Source organism: Eucyclogobius newberryi, unplaced genomic scaffold (assembly GCF_026437365.1).
Source record: "Eucyclogobius newberryi isolate DKJ021-1_F unplaced genomic scaffold, fEucNew1.0.hap1 SCAF_10, whole genome shotgun sequence".
Classification (NCBI taxonomy): Eukaryota; Metazoa; Chordata; class Actinopteri; order Gobiiformes; family Gobiidae; genus Eucyclogobius; species Eucyclogobius newberryi.
In genome coordinates, this window is record NW_027315724.1 from 32,801,931 (window position 1) to 32,829,053 (window position 27,123).

The 27,123-nt window shown below is 39.5% G+C and overlaps 2 protein-coding genes across 2 annotated transcripts; one reads left to right on the top strand and one right to left on the bottom strand.

Annotated features, from left to right (window-relative positions):
* Nucleotides 1-611: 611 nt before the first annotated feature.
* Nucleotides 612-9,901, bottom strand: psmd2 (proteasome 26S subunit ubiquitin receptor, non-ATPase 2). Its single transcript, XM_072455261.1, has 21 exons — nt 9,689-9,901; nt 9,066-9,122; nt 8,802-8,966; nt 8,557-8,678; nt 8,195-8,419; nt 7,944-8,102; nt 7,719-7,863; nt 7,580-7,640; nt 7,323-7,469; nt 7,138-7,244; nt 6,939-7,066; nt 6,762-6,849; nt 5,002-5,164; nt 4,285-4,386; nt 4,050-4,201; nt 3,609-3,692; nt 2,700-2,868; nt 2,067-2,161; nt 1,825-1,951; nt 1,327-1,445; nt 612-1,074 (listed from the first exon to the last, which is right to left on the bottom strand). Exons 1-21 carry the CDS (start codon nt 9,809-9,811, stop codon nt 892-894), a joined length of 2,721 nt encoding a protein of 906 aa, XP_072311362.1. The 5' UTR covers nt 9,812-9,901; the 3' UTR covers nt 612-891.
* A 522-nt stretch (nt 9,902-10,423) lies between these two features.
* Nucleotides 10,424-26,141, top strand: prss59 (serine protease 59, putative). The gene is made up of 9 exons (XM_072455459.1): nt 10,424-10,663; nt 12,139-12,320; nt 12,972-13,204; nt 15,685-15,820; nt 18,680-18,794; nt 22,020-22,221; nt 23,378-23,468; nt 24,235-24,437; nt 25,852-26,141. The coding sequence occupies exons 1-9, from the start codon at nt 10,460-10,462 to the stop codon at nt 25,959-25,961; spliced, it is 1,476 nt and encodes a 491-aa protein (XP_072311560.1). The 5' UTR covers nt 10,424-10,459; the 3' UTR covers nt 25,962-26,141.
* Nucleotides 26,142-27,123: the final 982 nt, after the last annotated feature.

Genomic DNA, 27,123 nt, shown 5'->3' on the forward strand with positions numbered 1-27,123 from the left:
CGCGTTTACAGCATAACAACACCACAAATAAATGTCCAGCGTGTAGTTTGGAGGAATTTGGTTGAGGACAGCGGTATTACCTTTCTCTCCTTGAGTCCGCAGAGCCGGACGGACGGAAAGTCTTCCCGGAAGCCGGTAGAGGTAATTCCGGCAAAATCCCATCACGTGAAACTGCCCCAGCGTCCCAGGGTTTGAAGGGGTGTATTTTATGTTTATGAAGGCTACATCAATGACTTTGCGTTTTTGAGAACATATAAATTCACCTTCACTGTCTGTTATCTATGTTTAACGTAATAAAACTGTTACTAAATGGGACTGCACACCACTTTCTTACAAATTTTGGTCCTTCTATTTACTTATGAAGCCACATTTATAGGTTTGAATAACCTTTGTACAGGTTTGCCACTATATGTGTATTATCCTTTGTATTATATTAGATCTAAGCAGTAAATCGGGGCATCCACTTTAGTGAGACCTGTTATGGCTACATGGCTCCCCCTGGTGAGTACAGTGAAAACAATTTTCACATCAGATGGAAATAACTTTTATTATACCGTGTACAGTATTGTAACAAAAAAGCAAAACAGAAAAATGTGAATACGTATTTTATTTTAATAACAAAACATGATCAAGGTTGCAAATGTTTGGGCAGAGCAGAAAAGGCTAATCTTGAAGACAAGATTAGAAAAAGGGAGTTTCCCCAATTCCTCAATTGTTTATTTGAACAAGGAACACAGACAAAGTAATTGCAGAGGGAATGAGGTCATACTGTGCTCTTATTGTACCAAGTCCAATTGTAATGGCCTCAGTTTTTTAAACATACAATAAAAGAGTACAACATCTGGGCTTCTCTTCAAACACAGGGGAGATGCCAGTCAGAAAAAGGAGGGTCTAGGTTTCATAGTTGGGATTCTTGCGGAGGATGACAAAGCCCTCTAGGATGGGGGTGACGGGGAGGTACTCTTCTGTGGCCAGCTCTGCCCTCTCCCCGTGCGCCAGCAGCACCGGCGTGGTGTGCGTCTGGAAACCTGTGATGGCCTTAGGTTTACCGGCCTGGCCCACAACATCTACAGCCTGAAGAGAGACGGACGAAACAAACAAAAACTTATTGATTCTCTCTCCAAAGTTCAAACCTCCAAATGCCGACTTAACGATGGGCTGCGAACCTCTCGATTTAAAAATATCAAAAAGGTCAAATGTATGGAACAAATTGTGCAGATGATCTTAATCTTTCGAATATGGAATTCTACACCCCCAAAATTCTTCCCATTTGAATGACTAAAATACCCAAATGACAAACTGAGGCTAAATACTGCTCGAGTTTACCTGTCCGACTCTGACCGACACGGGGAGCGGCCTAAGGTCCTTGTCGAAGGTAACGAGCATCCGTGGCTGCATCGCTGCCACCAGCCCGTAGAGAATGTAGTGAGACTTCCCCAGAATTACTGCAAGAGACGCATCAAAATAAACATTAGCACTCCATCCATTTATTTCCATCATAGACAGTTACGACTCAAAACTATGCATTATATATTTTTTTGAATAACAGGAAAAAGCAACTGGGGCCACATTTGGGGTACATTAAGGATTATACACGTTCTCAGCAGGGGATATTTTAATCTCATTAATTGTACCTTGTATGAATGGAAAAAAAACAAGTTAGTATATACATTGAAGGAATATATAGTCTTCCTTTTTAACCTGCAACGACTACACTTAAGTCTCAACCGTCCTTATCTTTATCTGACAGGAAAATAATATCCACAGTCGAGTCTCGTTTTAGCTCCTGTGGAAAAAAAAAACAAAAGGTGAAAAATGACTCACTGTTTTTGACGTCAAGGAAAGACACGAGAACGGTGAGGAGTCCGGCCACGGCCACTTGACTCATGAGCTGCCGGTCGCTGTGATACGGGCACAGTGTGAGCGTGCCTTTGCCCAGGTGTGTCAGGCCCTGCACGCAGAGAAGAGCCACTTACCACACAACATCTCACCTACTGGGTTTTAATTGTTCACCTGAGGATAGAGGTTATAGATATAGTGCGTGTGTGTGTGTGAGCGTCACCCACCTGTGCCAGACGGACCATGAACAAGTTGTTGGGGTCTTTGGCGTGATACTGAGCCAGCTGCCTCAACATGGCGGCAAGTCGGGCATTATTTGTACCTATTTAAGAAAAAATGATTGTCAGTTTGAGTGCGATGAAGCGAAACAGTTTCATTTCACGACAGTAATTGAGTAGATAAAGAATGCAAATTATATCCGAGCTAGTTTTACTGGCATCGTTCAAGACATAGGAGGACTCGTTACAAAATTAAGGAAACACAGGAATAGATGTTTTGTGTATTGCATAAACATCTTTGCTGGGACTTTCATAATTACTTTACTTTAGTAGTACTTCACGCTCACGAGGAACAATATTTGGGGATTCTTTTTCTTCTTCTAGTACAATAAGAGTTGAACTGCAGAGGGTTGAATGAGGAACTTACCTTAACTCTAGCATCTATAATTAGTCATAAGTACTTATTAATTCTGACAGTTCTTTATTGTAGCTCATGGTTTTTAAATAATACTCTACATTTAGAAAATGGTTTACTGGAATTATCCTGCTTGTACATCAGTGACATATTTCTAATGAATGTGTATTTTGAAGACAGATTAGTAATTCAATAATCTGCTTTGAACCATGTGACCTTTGACTCACCGCTGCCCACCATGCCCATGGCGAAGATGGAGTTATGGGAGACCTCGGCGTCAGCGTCGTGGGAAAACTTGCTTAGCGTGTCCAGGATGTTGAGCCGAGGATTGGAGACGGAGATAAGAGCCAGGGCTAATGGCACGGCTCGCCTCAGTGTGGGCTCACCATAACGGAGCTGGAACACGCGTGAACAGACTGGGTTAAACACAGTTGCCAAGTCTGCTTCTTCTGTGTGTGTCATAGAAGATCCTTTTTCAATTCTGTTTCATGTTAAAAGATCCAGTAATGCTCATATTTGTTCAATGGGTTGAATTTTTGTCATCTTATTAACAACATTTTTGGGTTTATTTTGGTGCTTGGGTCACTTATTTTGGGCTGTTTTACCCCAAAGGTTTGATCGCTTGTTGCTCTATAAAAATCTGGCATCCCTGAACGGAGGCCAAGCAGTACGTTCGAAAGCCGTGCTAAAACCAGTCATTTTAATGACTGGTTCGCCTCAGTCGGTCCCTCATCTGCCTGAAGAGTGGGTCCAGTTCGCCTCAGTCGGTCCCTCATCTGCCTGAAGAGTGGGTCCAGCTCCAGTCTCCCTCGTGTCCGTCTGTGAGAGTCGGATCTCTCCTTCACTGGAACTCCTCCAGGTTTCTACGCTTTTTTCCCAAAGAGGTTTTTTTTGTTGTTTTTCCTGGCCGAGAAGGAGAGTCTAAGGACAGAGGACCCTGGGACATCGTCCCTCGCCACCACAGACATTGTCTGACTTCATCGCCACCACAGACATTGTTGATTCATTTCTCCCTGTGGCCCTCAGAGGCAACTGTTGTTGTGATTTTGGGCCTTACAAAAATAAATTGATCTGATTTGATTGCGGCGATACGAGTATTAGTCCAATTTATGATGTACAAAATGTCTGTTACTCACCAGATGTCCGAATGTCCGCAGGGCCATTTCAGAACCGATCTCTTCTCCCATTGCAATGAGCGCAATTCCAAGAACAGCCACACCCTGAACATAAAGACAGTTTACGTTTTTCTACCTGCTTTAATAAGTTCATATTTAGGAAAACTAATCTTTTAAATTAAACACAAATAAAAAGCAGGCTACCCTAATACGTATTGCCTTAATGCAGCATTATGATTAAACCTCAAACATTGCCAAAAATTAGGACCTAAATGTGTCCCAAAAGTAGAAAAGGTATATACACCGGTGCTACATAATAAATGAAGCAGACATTGAAATAATCCATCAAAATAAAGTCAAACAAACACTGACTGATAAAAAATGGATCTAAACTAAACAAAACTGCTGAATAAATAGACGCCTTTGTACTACAGTTTAAGAGTTACAGCATATGTCACAAACCTGATGTGAGCCCATGTCCGCCGGCGTCTCCTTTTTGTCTTTGTCCTTCTTGTCCTTTTTGTCCTTGTCGTCCTCCTTGTCCTTCTCTTTAGCTTCATAATGTTCACTGCAGATGTGAAGCAGCTGTTGCACTTTCAGGACATTACCGGAGCCTGATGAAAACATGAAGATGAATATGGGCTAAATTGCAACTCAACATTCAACGCACACAATGGTGAGTGTATTCAAAGCTGACCTGCATATGCACAGATGTCCACTAACGTGTTGGCAAAGCTGCGGAAAGGTTCGGGGACGACTTGTAGAGCTGCAAGAGTCGTCTCAATTGCCTCCCCTTTACCTGATGAAGGTAAAACAATACTTATATTACAAGAAGGTTAACAGTATGCAAAAGCATCCATATTGCAGTAATGAGTAACGTAACAATCAATAGATCACAATAACACCCAAGACCTCCACCCTGACAGAAATTTAACTGTTGAAAAAGGCAGGTTTTTATTCATTATTTGCGTTATCTTTATTCAGTTGACGGCAAATTATCCTTGATTTAGTCTTGGGTTTAAATCGGTCAAGTTCTTTCAAGAGCAATACAAAAAGTATATTTAGATACTGCAATAACACCACTATTGCAGTACGCATCAGCCATAATTTTCCAATATTGTGCAGCCCTTATATTCAATTACCGGTAGTTTAATTTGAAGAATAAGCCATTTCAAACAATACTTTTCTTTTATTCAAGCTTTGAACAGTGTTTTTCCCGAAGACTATTTATGTCGTGGCACTGTTGCTACACTTTAATGTCTATATACACTTTAGTAATTAATTAGATGAGCCTAAATAAATACTGTAAAGGACAAAACAAATGCACACCCGAGCAAACCTAAGAACCTACTACTACTGACCCACCTACACTCTGTCCAGATAAATATGGGGAGCTGGACAAGGTCTTGCTTACCGAGGTGGTTAAGTCCCAGACCCAACGGCAGCCATCGTGCGTAGGTGTCCTTCAGCTCCGTCTCGTTCTTCTCCATAATGGTCTGAACGATGGTGGAGGTCACATCCCCGTTACAGGAGCCCACGGCAATCATACCGCACGCAATTGCAGTCACTCCCACAACCTATAAAAAGGAGACGGATGTTTTAAGACAACAAAAATAAAGCAGCTTAGTATTCTAGTCTGTCGTTATAAACCAAGTTACAGAGCTGGATACGTGACAGGGCTCAGAATAAGCGGTATCGCATCGCAAAATTTATCTCAAATGCAATGCATTTGTCAGAAAAAAGTGTTGTATCACAGCTTTTGCGATACAAAAAGTGTGTTCAATTGTATAATCACAGCGCCTAAAAAGCGCTGATCAACAACTGTGCGTAACACAACGTCTGTGCGCGTTACACAACGTCTGTGCGCGTTACACAACGTCTGTGCGCGTTACACACCGGCTGTGCGCGTTACACACCGGCTGTGCGCGTTACACACCGGCTGTGCGCGTTACACACCGGCTGTGCGCGTTACACACCGGCTGTGCGCGTTACACACCGGCTGTGCGCGTTACACACCGGCTGTGCGCGTTACACACCGGCTGTGCGCGTTACACACCGGCTGTGCTCGTTACACACCAGCTGTGCGTTACACAATAGCTGTGCGTTACACAATAGCTGTGAGTTACACAAAGTGTATTGTCGTGAGATTAGCGAGACGCGGCGCTTGTGAAAGCCCTAATCATCGCTCTCTGCGCGCTCTCCCGTTTTCACTCCGAGAACCCAGAGGATGTCGACTTCAAAAGGGGTCAAATACACTTATGTCCAGGATAAAACCAAGACGTGTTGAGAAAAATCCAAACCCGTGAGAGAAGTCATTCTGATACAAACAGCTCATCATCATCTGATGACGAGTCTGGTGGTGATATGCAACTTGTGAGTGTAAAGACAATTCATGTAAATTAGACTCATGCTAATAGTTATCTGATGATGATGATGTTGAGGAAGAAAGTTGTAAATAAAGGCCATCTGATTTGGTGTTAATTAATTTGTTCAACAACTCATTTTATCAGCACGTTTTATTTTATTTTGCAATTATTTAATTTTTTAAGTGTTTAAAAGGTTAATTTGTTAAGTTTTTATTAAAAAAATATATATTTACAAATACATTTGAAACTAGATAATTTGCATCTGCGTTCTTGCGTAAAAGTACATGTATGTAAGAGTACTACATGTGTAAGTACTAATTTGTTGAAGTGTGAACTTATGTAAAGTAGTTTAATTATGTAAAGAAGTGTAATTGTGCAAAATTTGTGGAAAAAGTACTTTTGTGTGTAAAAGTACTTTTGTGTGTAAAAGTACTGCATGTGTGTAAAAGTACTGCATGTGTGTAAAAGTACTGCATGTGTGTAAAAGTACTGCATGTGTGTAAAAGTACTGCGTTAGGGTTAGGGTTAGCCATGAGGCTATAGCCGTGCCGCGGCTTCCAAAACTGCTGGGCTATTTGACCGCACCGCGGCTCTGCAGCCACGGCCAAAGAATAAAGCCTAAAGAATAAAGTATGAAGAATAAAGTCTATAGTGTCATTACGCAGACACTCAATAAATAATCTTGTTACATCAATTGTAAGTCATTTTTGTGTTTTGCTATACAAATTTGAAAAAATTAACGGATTGTTTAGCAGCACTGCTATACAAGAGAAAACCCTTAATCTGAGCCCTGTGTAATAAACTTTACCTCCATGCTAGATTTGGAGTCTCCCATGACAGGAAGAAGCAGAGAAAGCACATCTTCTCTATTGGATCCAGCATAGGCCAAACCCAGGCTAAATTAAAGAAAGAAAATATGTTACTATTCTGTGCACGCTTCAAGAGACAAGCGGTTGTTGTGGAATTAATTGCAGTTGTTTCTTACCCGAAGATGGCCCCTATCCTCATGGTGTTGCTGTTGTGAAGTACATAATCCGAGAGCAGGGCGAGGGCAGGGTCGCATTCATTTCTTACACCAGAGTTTACAATACCACAGGCCAAGAGGGCACCAGACTACAGGTAACAGGAGAAACATTATTCATATTTTGAAATTGATAAAGAAATCATACCGTTTCGATAACCACCTTAATGTAGTCTTCAGAGGAATACAGATATTTGTCTATTTGGGTCAGACCACCATCCACATCCCACAGAAGGATCATTCCCAGTGACGCTGCAGCACTCAGCATGCCTAGAGACATTGGGCGATAATTGAATTCCTTTCTTAACATGTTTGTTATATCTCAAAATAAATGGGCGTCGACTATACCGTGGTCTTTGTTCTTGTAGAGCCATTTGTTGCCGTCGTCTGTGAGCAGCTTGTCTTGCCCAAAAGCAGCGTTGACAAAGCCGTTGACGAATGAAGAGGCCAAATTCATACGAGCTGAGTCCACCTGAGAGCCACTGCCTCCAAATCCTGACAAACAAATAACAGATTCATGAAACAGGGCAAATTGTTTTATAAAATACTACACGAGACAAACAAGAGATCAGATAATACATTTATAGTCTCAAGCCACAACTCACTGTTGTTTTCCAAATGTGTTTTGTAGATGTCATCAGGGACTTTTGGTTCCATAATGTCCAACTATAAAAGAGCATATGATTTATAATAAATTGTGAATTTAAATCCACTTCACTTTCTACTGGTATTTCCATTTCTTACCTCACGAGCCAAAGCCAGAAAGTTGCTGTTTAGCTGCACATTAGACATAATTTCTGTTAGGTCTTCACAATCCTCCACATCATCGTTCAGCTCCAAGAACATGCCATGACGACCAAGCATGAAGGCCAACTGTTTCTGAATTACACTGAAATAAGCACAACTATTACCCCAAGTCCATTCATGAAAGCACACAAGTACAAAATACAATGGACAAATGACTCTTACAGGTCTTTGCAGGATGTGAAAATGTTTTCTACAAGCTCCACGTCATTGAGCATAAGTGCCAGTCGCAGCGCCTCTGGATAACGGTTGAACTTCCTGAAGATGTTGAGCGCACATCTCAGCAGCGCCGAGTTCTCCGGTTCAGGAACATAACTCACACAGCTGAGCAAACAATTACAACAGCAATTAAATCAAGAGGGGACAAAAATATATTTACCAATTATAGCTGGATTCTGGGTCAGATTTTAAAGTACCTGGTGAGATAGAGACAGACTTTGCCATAAGCGTTCTCATCAATGTAGTTCTCCAGCATTTCCAGCCTCTCGATCTCCATGAGTAGATCACACGCCTCATGTTCAGCATTGTGTGCCATGTTGTAAGGAACAATCTCCTTCACCAGTTTGAGCAGAGTCTCCTGTTGGGTCTTGTCATTTTCCTCTACCTCCTGCCACTCTTTAGCAACTTCACCAGAAAGGTGCCTGAGAAAAGAATGTAGAATCCAAGAATTATGAAACAGACTGAAAACCCTAACTACTTCGGCCAATGATGTAGTAGCTCAGTGCATTTATGAAATACTATTGTTTAGCAAGATGCACCAGAACTGTGCATGTTTTACCTGACGTATTCATGTCCCCACGAAGCCAACTCTTCTTGGGAACCCAATAGTCGGTACTTGAGACACTCTCGCTCACCACTCATGGTCATGGCCAACACAGACACAACATCAGCACAGAACCTCTGAAAATGAAGACATAGTTAGAGACCGATTCACACATCAGAAGCAAAAACATGCAACATTTACGCAGCATAATGACAGCCAGAGTTTTCAGAAGGCAGAGCTATAATTCTTTGGGGCATCACCTTGTTCTCTCCAGCAGCCATGCTGTCATATATTTCTTTGAGTTTGCCATAATGAGGACGAAGGAATTTCAGGGGCTTGGGAACTGAGGTCATGGAGGTGGTCGACGAGCGGATTAATCTGCGCAGCTCCTCCAACGCAGGTTTATACAGGGCTGTATTCTTTTCCTGGGAAATGAAACAAATAAATAATTTGTTTAAATGGCATTTCTAAAAAAAAAAAAAAAAAAAAAAAAAGTGCAATGTTTTGAATATTTTAATACTTACACCCAATCGCTCGACCATCATTTCCAGATCCTCTTGTAACTGCTTGTCCTCTTCAGACTGAAAAAAAATAATTTGTCATGCATTTAGAACACTATTTATAACGTGCTTATAATAGTAGTGTGCATCAGTGCATGACATTGACAGGCACCTAACTAACCGTAATATAACTTATGGACTCTACAAAACAAACATCGTGAGACTCCTCAGTCACCTGACATACATACATCATACATCACATAATAATGATCAGACTGTTAATAATGCAGAGTCACCGTTTTGCTGCCGTGTCATACACTTCTAAAGCTACAATGCTAATAACGCTACCGTTTACCCACTAAAGACAACGGTGACAACAACTAGCATGCTAACGTTAGCACACCGGCTCTGTTAGCATAGTTTAAAGTCAACAACAGCACTCATAACGCACATTTAGAACGTGTTCATAAAGGAAATTAAGAGCGGACATCTAATGCAACTCATAATAACTTTAAAATTGATAAATGTCGGTCAGTAATGCTAAAATGTAAGCTAGATAAAGCTTATGGTGGTGTCAAAGCCGCAGTGACTAAGGCAAATATGACAACAGCCTGCGCTTTTGAAAAGGGAAAAGCGCTTGAATTTACCAGTTCCTGCTCCTCTTTCTTGTCCTTATCCTTTCCAGAGGCCTGTTGCCCCTTTTCCTTCTCCTTGTCTTTTTCATCGGTCTTGTCTGTTGGCTTATTTTCTTTGTTTTTTGCCTCCTCCATAGCTGCAAATGTGTGAAACAATCGGCGAACGGAACAAACTGAGAGGAAACGAGTCTGCTTCACCGACAAAACTTCTTCTTCTTTGATCTTATTGGCGGCCCTCAAGCCAAAAAACATGTATGCTGCCACCTACCGTATGCCCTTAAAAGCGTAAAGAATTATGTTTATGTCCTTTTTGATTTAATTTAGCCTGATAGTCCAACTAACTATGACGGAAATCATCGAACTAGAGTTAGTCAGGATTATTTCGATTGATTATTGCAAAGTTGCTAATATCTAGAGCAGTTTCTGGTTTATTTTATCTATGTTTATTCTAGCGAGGACTGTTGTAACTTGACTTGTTCTGTGGTGTTTTATGGCGGTTGGTATCCATAGTGTTACATTACCGCCCCCTACTGTAGTTTGTGTGCATTTATGCTATAGACAAGTCAGATTATCAAAAAATAAATATGAGTAGAAAAAAAAATAAACGTGTGTATTTCTATCAAATGTTACATGTACACACGATGGATGTGTTAAATTATAGTTCCATGGTGCACACACTATCTTCAAGCAGTCAGAATACCGACTGTCTTTGAAAGCAGCACAACTTGTCATATGACCACTTTTTAAATCACATGCTCTTCTACTAGTTCCTTATTATTCAACATGGCTTTTCACCCGAGATGTTTGTTTCTTTTAAAAATATTGTTTCTATTTTCTGCCGTTGCGGTTGCAGTCGGACATAAAGGGTTTGGAAAGTTTTTTCAGCAAAGACATGATGGACAAATCCACAAACCTGAGGCTGAGGAGCAGTGGTTCATTCAGAAACTGGATCATTTTAATGGCCAGGACAAAACAGTCTGGAAACAAGTAAGAAAACAAATGACAACATAATTGAATCCTGTATTTACTATAAGGCACAAGCTAAATTATTATACATTTGGAGTATGTGTAGATAACCCATCCATATTTTAATTTTTTTATTGGCCCTGTCCTGTTTCTAATTGTTCATGGTTACTCAAGGAAATTTAACATTTTTATTAAATGAGTACTATACATTTGTATAAGGAAATTTCGGACTTTCCTTTTAACTTCATGCCTACATTAAAATATATATTCTAAATTAGATCATGTCAACATTTTATAAACTTGTAAGCTTAGGTTTATGATAGTAGAAAAAGCTTCAGTTGTTGTCATCTGGACTCAGTTAGAAAAAATAGACGTTTCGACTCTCATCCAAGAGTCATTGTCAATAAAAGAATTTAGATCGAGAACTCCGATATTAATACTGTTCTGTGGTAAGACCCGCCCATTGGGCGGAGCCTTCCTGAAGTAGCAAGAGTTGTTTGTTTCAACAGAAACTCCCCCCTTGTAACTACCGAGCTAACCTATTCAGAATCTTAATGGGCTATTAGAATCCTCTTTGTCTTTGTGAGACCCTGGCTCAACCACCCTGAGTACCTGATTAGCATCTAAATGTCCTTGTCCTGGTCCTCTACCTTTCCAGGGGTTCAGTATACCATTATAGATACCAGGAAGATTAAACCTTAGCCCTCCATTTCTGTTTAAAGAAGGTCTTTTTTTTTTAACAAAAATAGCTTCCTTGACTCCTCTTTCAAACCATCTTTTCTCCCTGCTTAAAACCTTCACCTCACCCTCTTCAAACGAGTGATTAGAAGCTTCAAGATGGAGATGCACGGCGCTCTGTGGTCCTGAACTTGTATTTCTTCTGTGCTGATAAAGCCTCTGGGTGGGTGCCCAATGGGTGGGTCTTACCACAGAACAGTATTAATATCGGAGTTCTCGATCTAAATTCTTTTATTGACAATGACTCTTGGATGAGAGTCGAAACGTCTATTTTTTCAAACTGAGTCCAGATGACTACAACTGAAGCTTTTTCTACTATGGAACACGCCTGGACGAATGAGGGATTACACCGACTTAGGTTTATGATGTAGATTTAAGAACTAAAAGTTAGCATTAACGTTAGATGTAATGGTTGTTGTTGTTGTTGTTGTTTCTTTGAAGTATTGTGGGTCTGAAATTAGTTCACTATGCATGTTAATTGCATTAACTTTCCCAGTAGCTAAACAAAATAATGAATGAACAATATTCAAAAAAAGACATTCAATGCACTTTTTATTCTTATTATTTATTTATCTTGCCTTTACTCGTGTTGTTAAACAATTTTACAACACAAAAACGGGTTAGTGTTATATTATGTTTAAATTATCACATATAATATGATCACATTATGTTATAATATATTGCAAATAGATTGACTTGTATGCCTAGTTTTATGTTGTAGATTTAAGCACTTCACGGATGCAATTGTTTCTTTGCAGAGGTATTTTGTGAACGACACATTTGCCCAGCTCGATGGTCCGGTGTTCTTAATGATCGGGGGAGAAGGCCCGGCCAACCCAACCTGGATGGACCATGGCACCTGGCTCACATACGCAGAGAAACTGGGAGCGCTTTGCTTTATGCTGGAGCATCGCTTTTATGGGAAGAGTCACCCAACGCCGTGAGTCTCTTGAATAAAGTATATAGTGTGCTCTAATTGATGCATCGAGAAAAGCTTGTCATAATAATAAACCTTGAGGGAGATATCTACATGGACCTGGTTTGGTGATGGATCTGGTTTGGTAAGTGCCCACAATCATAACCATGGACCAGACGGACTTTTTATCAGTGATCAAATACGTTCGTCCAAAGTCTGAACTGCCCTCCAAACCGCACGCTTCAGCTGAAGGAGGATTGACTGTAGATCTCTCCACTAAAAAGACCCAAGCTGATCATTGATGATGATCATGATGGTAATTTAACTTATTTGGCGTGGAAGCGTGAACACAAATATTATTTTGAAAACGAATGCACTCGCACTGATGTCAAAAAGGTTAAACGCTATAAATGCACTATGATATTTATTGTGAATTAAAGTGTGTTGGCCACTAGATGGAGATATTTTACGGAAATTAAATCACAGCCACCACTGTTATACTTACTGAAACTTACAGGTGTTGTTGTTTATGAAATGTACATGATATATTTGCTCAACATTAAACCCACAGAGGCTCTCTATGATATGATGTGTCCTCCTCAGCATAAGACGGTTAATGGATTAATATTGGATTCCCGGTTCAGTTTTAAAGCAGTTACGCCGTCTCCTTTGCAGTGACTTGAGCACAGACAGCCTGCGTTTCCTGAGCAGCAGACAGGCGCTGGCAGACCTGGCACACTTCAGGACGGTGATGGCCGAGACTTTGGGGCTGAGCGACAGGAAGTGGGTGGCGTTCGGAGGCTCGTACCCGGGGTCCCTGGCTGCCTGGTTCAGACTGAAGTATCCTCACCTTGTCCACGCCTCTGTGGCCACCAGCGCACCAGTCCACGCCCAAGTCAACTTTCCAGGTAATGGGGCCAGTTGTGATCAACAGACAAATGTACCGTAAGGCCAAAGTGACTTATTTATACTCTTACGCTCTTAAGTATCTGGATCGATGATAAACTCTCTTTCAACAAACAAACTCACAAGAACTGACGAATAATCTTACAGCCAGAGTGTCATTCTTTTTAGAAATAAAAAAAATATTACTTTTGATTGTCGAAAACAGTTAATCCAGGCAAAATTTCTCTCAGTTCTAGATTATGGTGATACTATATATATGCATTCTACAGCAACAGTGTTAAAACCTCTGAACTTGGTTTATCATTCAGCTCTGAGGTTCAGCTCTGAGTTTCAGCTCTGAGTTTCAGCTCTGAGTTTCAGCTCTGAGTTTCAGCTCTGAGTTTCAGCTCTGAGTTTCAGCTCTGAGTTTCAGCTCTGAGTTTCAGCTCTGAGTTTCAGCTCTGAGTTTCAGCTCTGAGTTTCACCTCTGAGTTTCAGCTCTGAGTTTCAGCTCTGAGTTTCAGCTCTGAGTTTCAGCTCTGAGTTTCAGCTCTGAGTTTCAGCTCTGAGGTTCAGCTCTGAGGTTCAGCTCTGAGGTTCAGCTCTGAGGTTCAGCTCTGAGGTTCAGCTCTGAGGTTCAGCTCTGAGGTTCAGCTCTGAGGTTCATTACAGGAGAATGATACAGGACTCACCGCTGTGAATTATATTCTGAAGTAGAATGGCAATAATTAGATGCCAGAAGAGAACAGCACCGTCTTTTGTTTGTGTATAACAAACAAAATATATTGTGTTTACAGCCAACACAGAGACAGAAAAATAGGCCTTTAGCAACTTAACTCCCAGTCTGTGGAACAAAACACAGAGACTATTTAAATACATTATTTTATGAACCTTTTAATGATTTTAAAACCCGGTTAAGGAAACAGTGCTGGTGCACTTGTTTTACATGATTTTATCTCATAGTGTACCGGTATGTGCAAGTGTGTTTTAATGTATTTGTTAATATTATTGATTGTTTTATTAGCATTTAATTTAATCTGTATTTTGGGCACCCACAAAAAAGACAGCTTTTCTCATTGGGTTTTCCCTGTGTGAATAAATTATAAATAAGATAATAAGTACAGTGTATCAACGGTTGCTGTGGTCCTATACAGAATACATATACATTAAATGTGCACCTACGTGTTTCCATGGAGATGTACTTGCTTTGCCAGGAGGGTTACTTATCTTGCATTTATCCAATTATAGGTCTTTTTATTGCTCCAAAATGCCATAAAAAAACTTCATTGTTGCTGTGAACTGCTGGCCTATAACATGGCCTTGTCGAAGTTTAATACCAGATATTCCAGATAAATAAATACATTGAATTGAAATCCATTTTGTTATTACAACATTTATACATTTATTTAAAAACAAATTATTATTGCATAATGTTGCTGCCCATATTTTATAAATCCTTCTTTGCACTTTTGCTTTTTTTATTGAGGCTGTATTTGTAATTGACTATGTCTGACTGCCCAGACTTTAGGTTATATTTTCTTTGAATGAACTTTGCTCCTCACTGTTTCTCCCACACGCCTAAAAAACTGTCATAACGTTCACACTGTATTTGACGTTCACTTTTTTCACTAATTTAAGCTTTGGGAGCTGTTAGTCATAAGAATTGCATCATAGACAATAATAGAAATTGTCCATGATTTTGCAAAAGGGAGTTTTTACTTCTGTTAAACTTTCACTGACTCATGCGGTTACAAAATGGCATTACACTTGTTTTTGTTTGTTGAAATTCATTTAAGATTCAGGCTGTGCGGCTCTCGCATTGCACAATGAGTTCACCTGCTGGTAAACAAACGACTGTGGAGTTTGTTCATCGTTTAGCTGTGGTGACTCACCGTATTTTTCGGACTACAAGTCGCTCCGGAATATATGTCGCACCAGCCCAAAAATGCATTATAGAGAAGAAAACAACGTATATAAGTCAATTTTTTTGTGAAATTTATTTGATAAAATCCAAAACCAAGAACAGACATTTAATCTTGAAATGCAATTTAAATAATAACGGATTATAGAACATGTCTGAATAGGTGTACATATGCTAACGTAACACCTTCAGCTACATGACGTACAGACAACGAACTATGGTAAGTGTCTGGCATGTTAATGTAACATATTAACAGTTATTCATAGAACTATAGCATAAAGAACATGCTAACAAGTTTACCAAAGCATCAGTATTACCCCAAATCACTAAATCCATTGAATTCCAATGTGTCACTTCTAAACAACTCCACAAACTCCGTGGAAGTTTGGAAGTGGAAGTGCAGATTCTTCTACTGCGTCGCTCAGAGCCTAGAGCGCCCTCTTGCGGTCGTCAGTGTGAAAATAACGTGATAACGTTATCACATATAAGTCGCTTTTGGAGTAGAAGTCGCGAATTATAATTATTAAACCTTACTTTACATGCTACAGAGGCATTTAGACTGTTAATACATATTTTTTACAGAGTACCTGGAAGTTGTGAGAAGATCTTTGGCCTCAGAGAATGCGGCATGCCCCCTTCTGGTCAGAACGGCCTCAGACACTCTGGTGGAGCTGCTGAAAGACCCCACAACCTACGGCAACATCACCAAAGATTTCAAGTACAGTTTAAACAAAATGGTTAAACACTCAGTTAAGATTGCACCCAAGGCTGAGAAAAGCTGTGTTTACTGTCCTACGACATTCACGCTTTTCGTATCAGACGCCAAATATGCCAACAGCGTCCTTGTTCGTGTAAATATATCTCGGTATAACTCATGAAAAGCTTTTTAAGTGACATGAGATAGTAACTCTAATAGAAAACTGCACTACAATCTGAAATCATGATGTGCAATGTCACTTTTTTATAATTTAGTTTGCAGAAGTTGCTGGTATGCTTTGGAAACTGTTTTTAGCTTATGCATAACTGAGAAAAATACAGTCAAAGCTGCTCTTCTTCCTCATAACACTCTTTGTATATTAAAGTGTAAGTGTCTAAAAACTATTGCTATTAACTATAGTCTACTCTGGCATTTAGGGTTGCTGTTTAGAGCCAGGATTAACATGTTTTTCAGGTCATTTTATTGCAAATTGCAGTATAAAAAACAATTGCACAGCGTTCAACACTAACCACAGACAAACACCACAGGCATCTATAAATGCATATAAATGGTAGCAAAATCGATTGTTTGTAGTTATTGAGGGAAGTCGGAGGGAAATGTCACTGACAGGATGATGCAGTGGGTCATTAATAATCTATAAGGCTCCAGAGAAAATAAGTTTGTGTGTGTGTGTTTTTATAAATCTCCTCCAGGGCCATCCGAGCGGACTGTTCTTTGTCGAGCTCTCTTTTCTTTGGCTTTAGCGTTTCCAAATCGCACTGTTATTGAGCTTGTGAGGACCGTTTCAATAGCACGGCGATAAAAGTTTAAGAAAATCTGTTTGTTTGGAGTAAAAACATGCCATTTACATAAAAAGAAAAGCAGCTGACAATCGCACGTGTATCTGAATGCCAATTAAGGTCATTTGAAAAGGTTACATCATATAATGTACAGTTGCACCTCTGTGGTTTTTTTTAAACTAAAATCAATAAACGGCTCACAGGTTTTTGAAGTATTGAGTTTCAAATTGTTCTTTTCACTCCAACAAAGGACTTTTTTCACCTTCAATCTACAGCGCAAGTCACAGTTTGCATTAATAGTACCAATGAGCGCGGGATCATCTGCATAATTTATGATCAGATTGCTCGGATCAGACGCAGCTACGTTTTTTGTTGCTCATTAGCCACAATCGGTGTAATTAAATGAAAACCATTCAGTTCAGTTTAATTTATTAGTGTTGGTGTAACTGAAGTCAATCTTGGGTCGCTGTTAATTCAAATGAATGAGCTCCATGAACAGAATTTGCGTCTGCACTGTCACAACTACAAAAAGACAAATTACCTTTTATTTTTGTTTCTTTTGAATCATGATACAGACATGTCCGCACTCATAAACCACACTGGTCTGAGAACACAATAACTGCGTCATATACTTAACGGTAAGGAAGTAGTTTTTCTATTCGGAGCTAAACATCTGTCTCAAATGTACGCGAGTTCAAGAGTGCGGCATGACTTGCGCATAATAAGTTATTTTAAGAAGGTTATGGACGGAAGGCATTGCAAAACAAAGCACAAACTTGGGTTGCATTCCTGAATTTGAATAGTTTTGATCTTTACTTCGCTGTATAAGTTTTACTATACCAAAAATCCTTAAAAAAATGCTTAATTTTCTTTCTTTTTTTAATATTTGTTGTATCAAAACTAGTCCTGAGGTAGACCTGGTTTGGTTTCAATAATTTTAGTCCTGGTCTAGTCCAGGTTTAGTTTTGTATTTGCTCCGCCTTTAGGTGTAGTGCGTGTCCAAGTGTGAGTGCATCCTTAGATCTCGACTCCACTGGTCCTTTTGCAATGAAGAAAGTTAAAATCTGAAAGAGCTTCTAGTTCAGTGTAAATTCTCCATTGATCCACAAAGTCTTCAAGATATGCAATATATTACTATTAAGTTTAAGTACATTTGGGGCCTTATCTCAGAATGATAGTGTAAACCTGGATCGTTCCTCCCATTCAGGTGAACCTTCTTCTTCATTGTGCCAGAATGGAAGATGCAGATGATGCATGTGCTAAAATCTTTCTGCAAATGTCATGGTTGAGGTTGAAGTACTAAGTCACAAAAATGTGAATGAATCATAAGATAAGATAAGATAATCCTTTATTGTCCACACATGGGGAAATTTCATTGTTACAACGCAGTAGATACAGAAGGAAAGGACAGATAACTAAATAAAATTAACCACAAAAGGGAAGAAAAATAACGTTGTACCTTTTTGTTTGGGAGATTACACTAGATGTCCCTGTCTCTTTTTGCAGTAATTTTAAAAGTCTTACTTTAGATACGTTAAGATAAAACCTCTACTTTCCCACAATGGAGAAATTTCAATGCAATGTACTGGTAAAGAACAGCAGGAGAATAGAAACATGCAATAAAAGACAATATACTGTATTTTCCGGAATAGTTTTGGCCAAGGTGCGACTTATACTTATATTTATACTTCCATACTTATACTCATACTCTGGAGCGACTTACCGGTATATGTGATATTATTTTTTCTTCTCTGTTATGCATGTTTTGGCTGGTGCAACTTATAGTCCGGAAAATACGGTAATTAATTTAAAAATTGTCTTAAATCTATCACAATGTGCAACAAGCGTAAAAATATATATCATATACATTTATTATAAATGAATAAATAAATAATACATTTAAAAATGATTCAAGTATTGCCTGTGCCACCATAGTCTCGTAAAGCCTGTTGGAAACACGGAGAATATTATTATTGCACTTTGTTAACCACATTTTGACAGTGTACCAATGTTTTCTGTATTTAATAAGTTATGTTTAGGACATTGTGCTCATGCATCTTTTGTAATTTCCTCCCTTCAGCTTGTGCTCCAAACTGCAGATCCAGACAGAAAGCGACTCTGCCTACTTCCTGGAAACACTGGCTGGTAACTTCATGGATGTGGTCCAATACAATCAGGACAACAGGGCGTTTGAGGTAGGAACATTGCTGTTAATTGTTATTTCAAAACAGTCACCCATTTCAGTAACAGTGGAGTTTATATAATGACAGAGCTAAACAACTTTCCCTCATAGTCATAACAAGGCACAACGTACTATAATTATACTTTTAGCTCCATTTTTTTTTTTTTTTAGATTCTACAGTAATAAAAAAATATGTTGTCATCTCTGGTCCAAATGTGTGTAAAGAAAGATGATACATTTTGCACATTTTATAGAACTCAGAAAATGTTGTTTTTCACATGAACGCTCGCACAATTCAGAGAAACGACTGGATCGGGTCAAAAGCGGACTTCTACGATTGACGTCACCTGCACCTCATCGTTTGAGCTCTTTGACGACACGTTTATACTGTTAAAAACTAAATAATCTATCCTTAGAATGGGCAAACGTCCTCAAAATATATCACCTCAAAACGGCTGAAATCCGTGAATATTGCGATTTAAGCAGAATTAGCTGTTTATGGTGGAAATAAGACGACTGAAGGGACATTTTGGGTCTGATTGGGGCCCTTTTATGTGTCTGCTTGGCCCACTATCTGGTCTTGGTTGAGTGGAACTGAGTTATGAGGTGCAGGAGGGTCACAGTCTGCCCTGGTAGTTAAGTGTAACATAATAAACCTCCATTATCAGAGCGAGGGGCCCAGGGACGCTGCCTGCAGAGATGAGTCAGATTCTCTCTTCACCATTTTAACAGCGCAACATGTAACTTCTTTGGAGCGTAAACTACTTCTCCACTGTCTCACCTGTAATGTTCCACAGTTTGTTTATTTTCATGGACTATGACCTGGACTATAGTGGACTTCAGCACACATCATAAAAACATCTACACATTTGCACTAAACTTAAATAAAAATACAGCTCTCTGCACAAATCGGAACGTGCACTGCAAAGTATTTAAAGATTGTCGGTTCCATCCTCTTGCATTACAGGTGTTTAATTGCTCAAAACTACTTCTAAAAAAAAATCATGCATTCTTACTGTGAGCGGAGGCACCTCTCCGCAGATCTGACCTGTAACTTGGCCTACTGCTGTCACCTGTTTGCCGCCGTGGACATAGTTTACGTGTAATTCCACGACACCATCTCCAAAAACAAACAGACCGACAGAAAAGTTACATAGTGCACCTTTTAACTTCATTAAATGTCCATTATATGACTTATATGGCCATTTTAGTTTGAATTAAGAGAGCAAAGTATTAAGATAACGTCATTACCAGACAGTCAAAACATAATAGAAAATAAAAGGTCCAACAAATTTATGTCTGATGTGATTTAGAAAGCACTTGAATTGAATTTGAGCATTGTAAACGGTTATTAAACTTGAAATAAACATTGATTTATTGATTGATTCATTCATTCATTCATTCGGCGAGCTCCTCATAATTCCTCTTCTTGCCGGTCCCACGCCTTGATAAATCGCATTTTACTGATTAGATCCGTCTCAGCCCTAGAAAGAGAAGAACATTTTAATTGATCCAAAGCAGAACTAGGCTCCTTTCCTAGTCGTCCATTTCTTTGTCAAAGCCCTCTCCTCCCAGCGCCTCTCGGTGCCTGCAGGATACGTGAGTCCGGTTACCAATAAGCTCTTGTGAGAAAGTAACAAAAGAGCCTTTGGTCTCTCCGGTTTCCTGTCGCTCGGGCTAAAAAGACCCCTATAAAAGAACCGAGAAACTGTCCAGCCACTATACGTCTCCAGTTCGACAACAAACTACTCGGGTTCAGATACCGCTCCGGAATTTGGGTGAAAACAAGTCGGTGCGAGGTGTAACTCAATGAAAGTGTGAGTGCAACGGCTTCACAGTCGAGAGGTTATCAACGGAGAGCTTTATGAGATGCTGAAAAGGACTTTACGTAACACAGAATGCCAGGAAAACACGCATCCACGCTGCTCGTTTCTACGGCCTCGTGTGCGTTGTAGTTTTAAAAGAGCAGCAACATTTAGGCATGTCCCAGCCTGAACGCGTGGCGAACTCGACACGTGTGATTAGATAAAGATAGACTGAACCATTTTGGCAACTAGAGTCGACTTGTCTGGCCCCCTGACTTCTTCATTTGTATTTCTTTTTGTGTTTTTGCTTTGTTTTGTTTCGCCATTTCCGTGTAATTCTTATTCTGATTCATTGACAGCGAAGACGACGGCGGCCTCTGCCTTCTAACTCACTCCAACTACAAAAAAAATCAACAAGGAATTGCTCACAGATGTGTCTTGCCCTTGTACTATAAACAATTACAAGTAACTAGACTGTTTAGAAAAAAATAAATGACTGCTTCACCTTTTAAAATAGACGAAATAAGTGACATTTCTAAGCCGAAAATTGAATAATATTAGTATTTATGTCATTTATTTAGTTAAACACACTTTTCCTGATCAGAACATGCCATTTTCTCTTTTCAGTTTCTTGCATTGCGTTGTCAAACACTGGATTTTATTATTTTTTTAACAGGAAAGTGTTTACTGCATCTCTTTACAGGAAAGTTTAACCGTAAATCCAAGTAAAAGTTACCCCTGTGTGTCATACGCTTCCATGGACCGATGATTCATCTGTTTGTGTTTAGTGCACTAGCTCCTTGTCTAAACATGAGTGAGTTGTGGCTCAACAGATTTACTTCAATGAACACGGTGAGGATTTGTAATAAAAGCACAACATCATTTCACTATTCGGTTGATAAAGAAGTAATTAGCATCCGTAATAGATTTGTTTTCAGCTGCAAACTTTCTAATCAGATCCTACAATAGTTTTTCTTAGGAAATTGTATTTTGCTCATATTATTCCTTTTTCATCAGATACATTTCTATGACAAATCTTTGTGCATCATTTGTTCACGAGATAAAAACGGCCTTAAAATAACCTGAATCAAACACAACATCTAATTAAAACCGTGTCTTTTGGCCTTTCGTTCAATAAATCATAGACAAAACAGTTTGTTTTTCGGGCTCAGTAGTTATCTTTTTTTTACACTTGTCGGACATTTTGTGTTATTTCTTTGTAATATGAAAAGATTTAAACTGTAGAGGGTTGAATAAGACTCATTATAGACACACATCAACTACAATTTAACTGTTGCAGCATTACATTCAGGAAAGAGTTTACTTGGAATATCCTGCTTTAAGAGTTAATGTATCAGTGGCTTTAGGTAGTTTCAATATTATCGTTTTTATCGTGAAATTAAACTGTGTTATTGTGTCTTTTCTCTTTGCAGGGAGTGATCGGGACCAACATCACGATTGAGGTGCTCTGCGGTGTCATGATGGACGTGTCTCTGGGGGATCCTTATTCCCGTTACGCTGCCGTGGCTCGTCTCATGATGGAGACTTTCTCCATGAAGTGTCTGAACGTCAGCTTCAATAACTACCTAAAGGACATGACTAACACGGCGTGGGACGGTCCGGCTGCAGGAGGAGGTGAGCGCGACTGTGGAGGAAGAGAAGAAGCTGCTGGAAAAATAGTCCCTTTACCAAAATGTACTATTGTGTTATATAAGAGAACCTTTATTTGTCCCACAATGGGGAAATTCCAGAACTCTAATCTTGGACATAACCATATTTAATCTACTAAACTCCACTAGTGTTTAAAGATGGGACCAGGACCGGACCAGGACAAAACCAATACCAAAATTGGGCTAAACCAGGGCTAAGCGAGGGCCAGTTGGTGAGGATGACTAAAGAAAGTAAAAATAAAGCATAGTGTCTATTTTTTTCCCTTTTAGATTTGACAATAAAATTATAGCTTCACACTTAGAAACATGATTTACAGGAAGATCATTTTGAGACTAAAATAGTCTAGACCTCGAGACAACTTGGCATTGTCACAATAATAGAGCAAGGAAACTGTGGGTTCTTAAATATAGAAGAGTTGCTGCAAGTATGTAATCACTTTATTGCCCAAACAACATAAGGTAATATTACACTCTGGACCATGGATCTTTTGTCCTTCTAACAGTCAGTATGAATCTCACTGGAACTGAAATGAGTTTAGTCATCGGGTCAGTTCAAGTTAAAGCAGCCACAGCAAACAACAGCTTTGTATCTTTAACCAGATGTTGTCCTGGTGTCCGTTTGTGGCTCTGTTTCCCAGTGTCAGAGGCAGAAGGGCTGAGCGTGGAGGGAAGTGCACTGAGAGAGTGGCTTTTAAAAACAGTGGGACACATTCATAAACATGGACAATCAAGGTCAAGATGGAGCCACTTTATTTTAATTTGTGTGTACCTCAAATTGCCTGCATGTGATTTATGTAGGGACTGGCTACACTGCTGCTACATTTGAGTTTATTTCACATGTGTTTGTCATATGATATGGTTTGTTGAAGTTGATTCTGACTATTTTACTGTTGTTGTTTTTTTTCAATACTGGGGCTCATGTGTTTTTACTTGCACTACAAATAACTACATGAGACCAATGTTCTGTTTAATGGTTTAGTTGCAGACAAATAGTCACAATATGAAATTGTAATAGTCACAATATGAAATTGTTAAAGTAAAAAGTTTAAATAAAACCTTCAATATTCAATAGAACTCTTGATAAACATTTGAATATTTGAAGTGTGTGTTTCTGCCCTTAGGGAGACAGTGGGTCTACCAGACGTGCACAGAGTTTGGCTTCTATCAAAGCACTGATTCACCCCAACAGCCGTTTGCTGGTTTTCCTCTGGAGTAAGTAGACTAAACACACTAATGTCCGATTCCACTAGATACAAACCTGTCGCTGTTTTGCACAACACTTCATACTTTGTTTTGCTGCAGTGGTGGACTAAAGTCTAACCTCATTTAAGCTTTACACTTTACACATTCCATAGGAACTAAACCCAGAACTAGAACAGGATGAGACTAGGACTAAAACCAGGACCAGAAGAGTCTACATCACAACTAAACTGGGACAAAACCAGGACTAAAACAAGAGGAGTCTGAACACAGCCTTTTGTAGGTCTTTAGTTACTGAATTCATCTGCTTGTTCCATGGAGCTGTTATTGCTCTGATGGGCATTAAACGGGCCGCATTTGCATTTATTCAATCACAGCTATTTTCATCTCTCCAAAATACGTTGGAAAAACGCGCATTCTTACTGTGAGTGGGCTAGCCTCTCCACAGATCTGACCCCTAGCTGTCACCTTCAGCAGAACATTTACAAAGTGCACCTTTTTAAATGTAGACTGAATGTCATTTTTAATATTTGCGAGAGAAATAACACACTTAAAGGCATAACACAAGCAATAAATAAATAGATAGTATAATTAAACACTGTTTTAATTTGTTCACAATGGGATCACAGTGAGATTATGTCATATGAACACAAAGGTTTTAGATGGAGAAGTAAAAATTGTTTGTTTTTTCAGATATTTTGGTCCAATTATTATGTGTTTTATCACTTTATTGCTCTTGTATTTGTCTGTTTGTAAAGCGAGTACTTCTTTTTCACAGTTACCAGGTGAAGCAGTGTGCAGCCTTCTACAATGTGAGCGCGCAGCAGCTGGCTGATGCCGTGGCTCAAACCAACGAGCATTACGGCGGGTACGACGTCCGCTCGTCCAGAATCGTCTTTCCAAACGGCTCCATAGATCCGTGGCACGCTTTGGGAATCACCGTGGACATAACGCCTGATCTCCCGGCAGTTTTCATCAAAGGTAAAAGAAACAAAGCCATTGCTATGGAAGAAACGCATAACTGAAAACTATTATGACTTTAGAAGCTATTCCTGTTTGGAGTGAACAGTACGACATTATAAAATCTGATTTGTCTCTGGTACGAAGTGGTTGTTTATCATAGACATTCATTGTATTTCAAGTTAATGTGGCTCAAGCTCACACATGGCATCTGCTTTTCCCCACATGCTCATTATTTTGGTCAGCTGTGTGGTTTAATTTGGCATATGTCACGCTTTTAATGGAGACATATCATGCAAAAGACTTTTAACCGTGTTATAATGGTTCCCCTTTTCATAGAAAATGTACAAACACAGATTTTTTTAAGGCCGATGCCCATACTGATGTTTAGAATCCAGAGAAACGTTTGGCTAATAAGTCCTGCTGATATTTTTGGGCCAATATGTAAGAATAATTAGATTATTGTATTCCAAATTAAATCATTTTAATTTACTACAAATTTGTCCACAATCATGTTTTACTACAAACTTGATGAGAGAGCCATGTTGTCATGTGTTGCGTCACGCCCTCTTCGAACTTAAAGGTCCCATATCATGCTAAATCAACTTTATGTGCCCAAAGTGTTTTTTTGATTGATTCCTGCAGTCTTTAGCTTGAGAACAGTCTCTATCCTTCCCCTCGGATGAGCAGACGAACAGGGCCTACTCACCAGTCAGCCTGGTGAGTGCTGCAGCACGCTTCCCTGTTTCAGCCCATCCTCCAGGAAGCACTCAGTACCTGTAAATAATCTGCAGGGGGCTTAGATCATAACTAAATACCAGAAACAAAGTGTAAAATGACTTCTTTAAGTGAGTGACACAAAGAACCAATCAAACAAAAGTGTGTGGATGAAGCAGTTGTCTCTGAGTACCTTTTATAGCAGGGCTGTCTTTTGCAGTTTAAGTATTTCTTGTACACAAATCTACTTTTTTGTCCACCTTTGGAATAATCAGATATTGGCTTGGGCAGTAGTCAAAATTGAAAAAGCCTTTCGTCACCACCGCAGCAGATTGTCCCCTTGCTCGCAGGGCCTTTCCTCACATTACTCTCCATTTGTTGGGGTAAAACGGTGTTGGCGATGACGGACAAACTGCAATAAATGATTTACTATTGGGAATTTGGTCCAGGTGCTTTCTATTTCTTGGTTTTATTTGGCCAACAGTTTTCTGTAAACCGACCACTACATCCGTGTGGAATTTATATATATATTTTTGTTCATAAACCCGAACTCCAACATAATCATTACTTACGTCGCTGCCAGGAAACTGAAACAATGCTTGCCTCTAAGACAGCGCTGCTCTTTGTCAACACTGCACTTTATTTAGTGGATAATTGCTCTTGTGACGTGGTATTTTCCCTTTTCTAATATTTATGCATGGCCCTCTTTCCGATTCAGGAACGGCCCACTGCGCCAACATGTACCCGGCGCGGGCCCAGGATCCTGTTGCGCTGGCGATGGCCCGTGACCACGTCTTCTTACTCCTGCAGCAGTGGCTCAAGCAGTGACCGGACTCGCCGTGACACAGCTGTTTGCATGCGGAAAGAAATACTCATTTTGGTGGCAGGCATTGGGACACCGCAAGTGATTTTGTTTTCATGGCCACTTCACGCTAGACAAAGCACATGTGCACTATGAATCTATGAAGTTTGAACAAGGAATCAAGGAATCAAGAGTTTCTTTTTCAAATATGATGATGTTTGGCTGTATATTTTGTTGCAATGGATGAATAAAATAGTTCCTTATGCTTTAAGTATTATTTAAATGTTAGAAATTGTTGCCGGGAGATGTGGCAAAAACATTTCAAAGATTTACTTCATATTGCGCACGTGCAATTCTTATTCAATAAAATGTTTTCCACATATTGATTGATCGTAATTTTCCAGTCAACAGTGTCATTTAACACAAACAAGAGTCAAATGTCTTCCTCCAAAGTCAAGATTTTCCCCAAAAACCGAATGTTTTTACTCTTAACACAAAAAACAAAAAAAGTGATCGTATCATTGACACTTAGACGTGACTGAATCTTGATTTAAAATGCCAAAACCGTTCATCAAATCAACAGAGCTCACAATGCAAATAGACTGTATTGCCCCAAGCTTCTGTATCAGTGTTTACTTTCACCAAGCCTCGGGGCCTTTTCCTGACTCGTGCTTAATCTACACTCTCTAACTACGTGGGCTTAAACGTTTTTGTTGTTGCGTCTTAGCAGTAAAATGCCTAGTACAATAACAAGTCCTTTCATTCTCAGCCCAACACTCTGTAGATTTACAATTGATTTTTACTTGCACATTTGAAAATAGTCGTATAGAGGTTAATCCGTGTAATTTATCCCACCATTACTTCCCTATTTGGCAGGATGGAGTGCAACTTGATCTCTAGCCAAGTGGGTGTTTTGGTTCAACAGCCAAATGTGCCACTTGTAAAGGATAGAGAGGATTACATTTAGTGGAAAAGTGACATTTGACGTTTCAATTTGCTTTGGAGAGGGCATGGGAACTGGCTGCACTCAGAATGACAACAAATCAACACAAAACTCAAAGAAAACATTAAAACGTAAGCTGTGTATGCGTTTAACAAACTTAGGTGGTATGTATACATTTCTGTAGTTCAATTAATTGCTGGTTTTAGTGTGAATTGATTGATACTTTTTTTTTTTTTTATCTCCAA

Bases quoted from the DNA above. Each gene is read 5' to 3' on its own strand.
- psmd2 (XM_072455261.1), bottom strand. From the start codon at position 9,811: ATGGAGGAGGCAAAAAACAAAGAAAATAAGCCAACAGACAAGACCGAT. The intron at 8,679-8,801 runs GTGATGCCCCAA...CTTCATTTTCAG, and splicing joins TGGCTGCTGGAGAGAACAAG to AGGTTCTGTGCTGATGTTGT. The intron at 1,075-1,326 runs GTAAACTCGAGC...GTCTCTCTTCAG, and splicing joins TGTCGGTCAGAGTCGGACAG to GCTGTAGATGTTGTGGGCCA.
- prss59 (XM_072455459.1), top strand. From the start codon at position 10,460: ATGGCTTTTCACCCGAGATGTTTGTTTCTTTTAAAAATATTGTTTCTA. The intron at 10,664-12,138 runs GTAAGAAAACAA...GTTTCTTTGCAG, and splicing joins ACAAAACAGTCTGGAAACAA to AGGTATTTTGTGAACGACAC. The intron at 24,438-25,851 runs GTAAAAGAAACA...TTTCCGATTCAG, and splicing joins CCCGGCAGTTTTCATCAAAG to GAACGGCCCACTGCGCCAAC.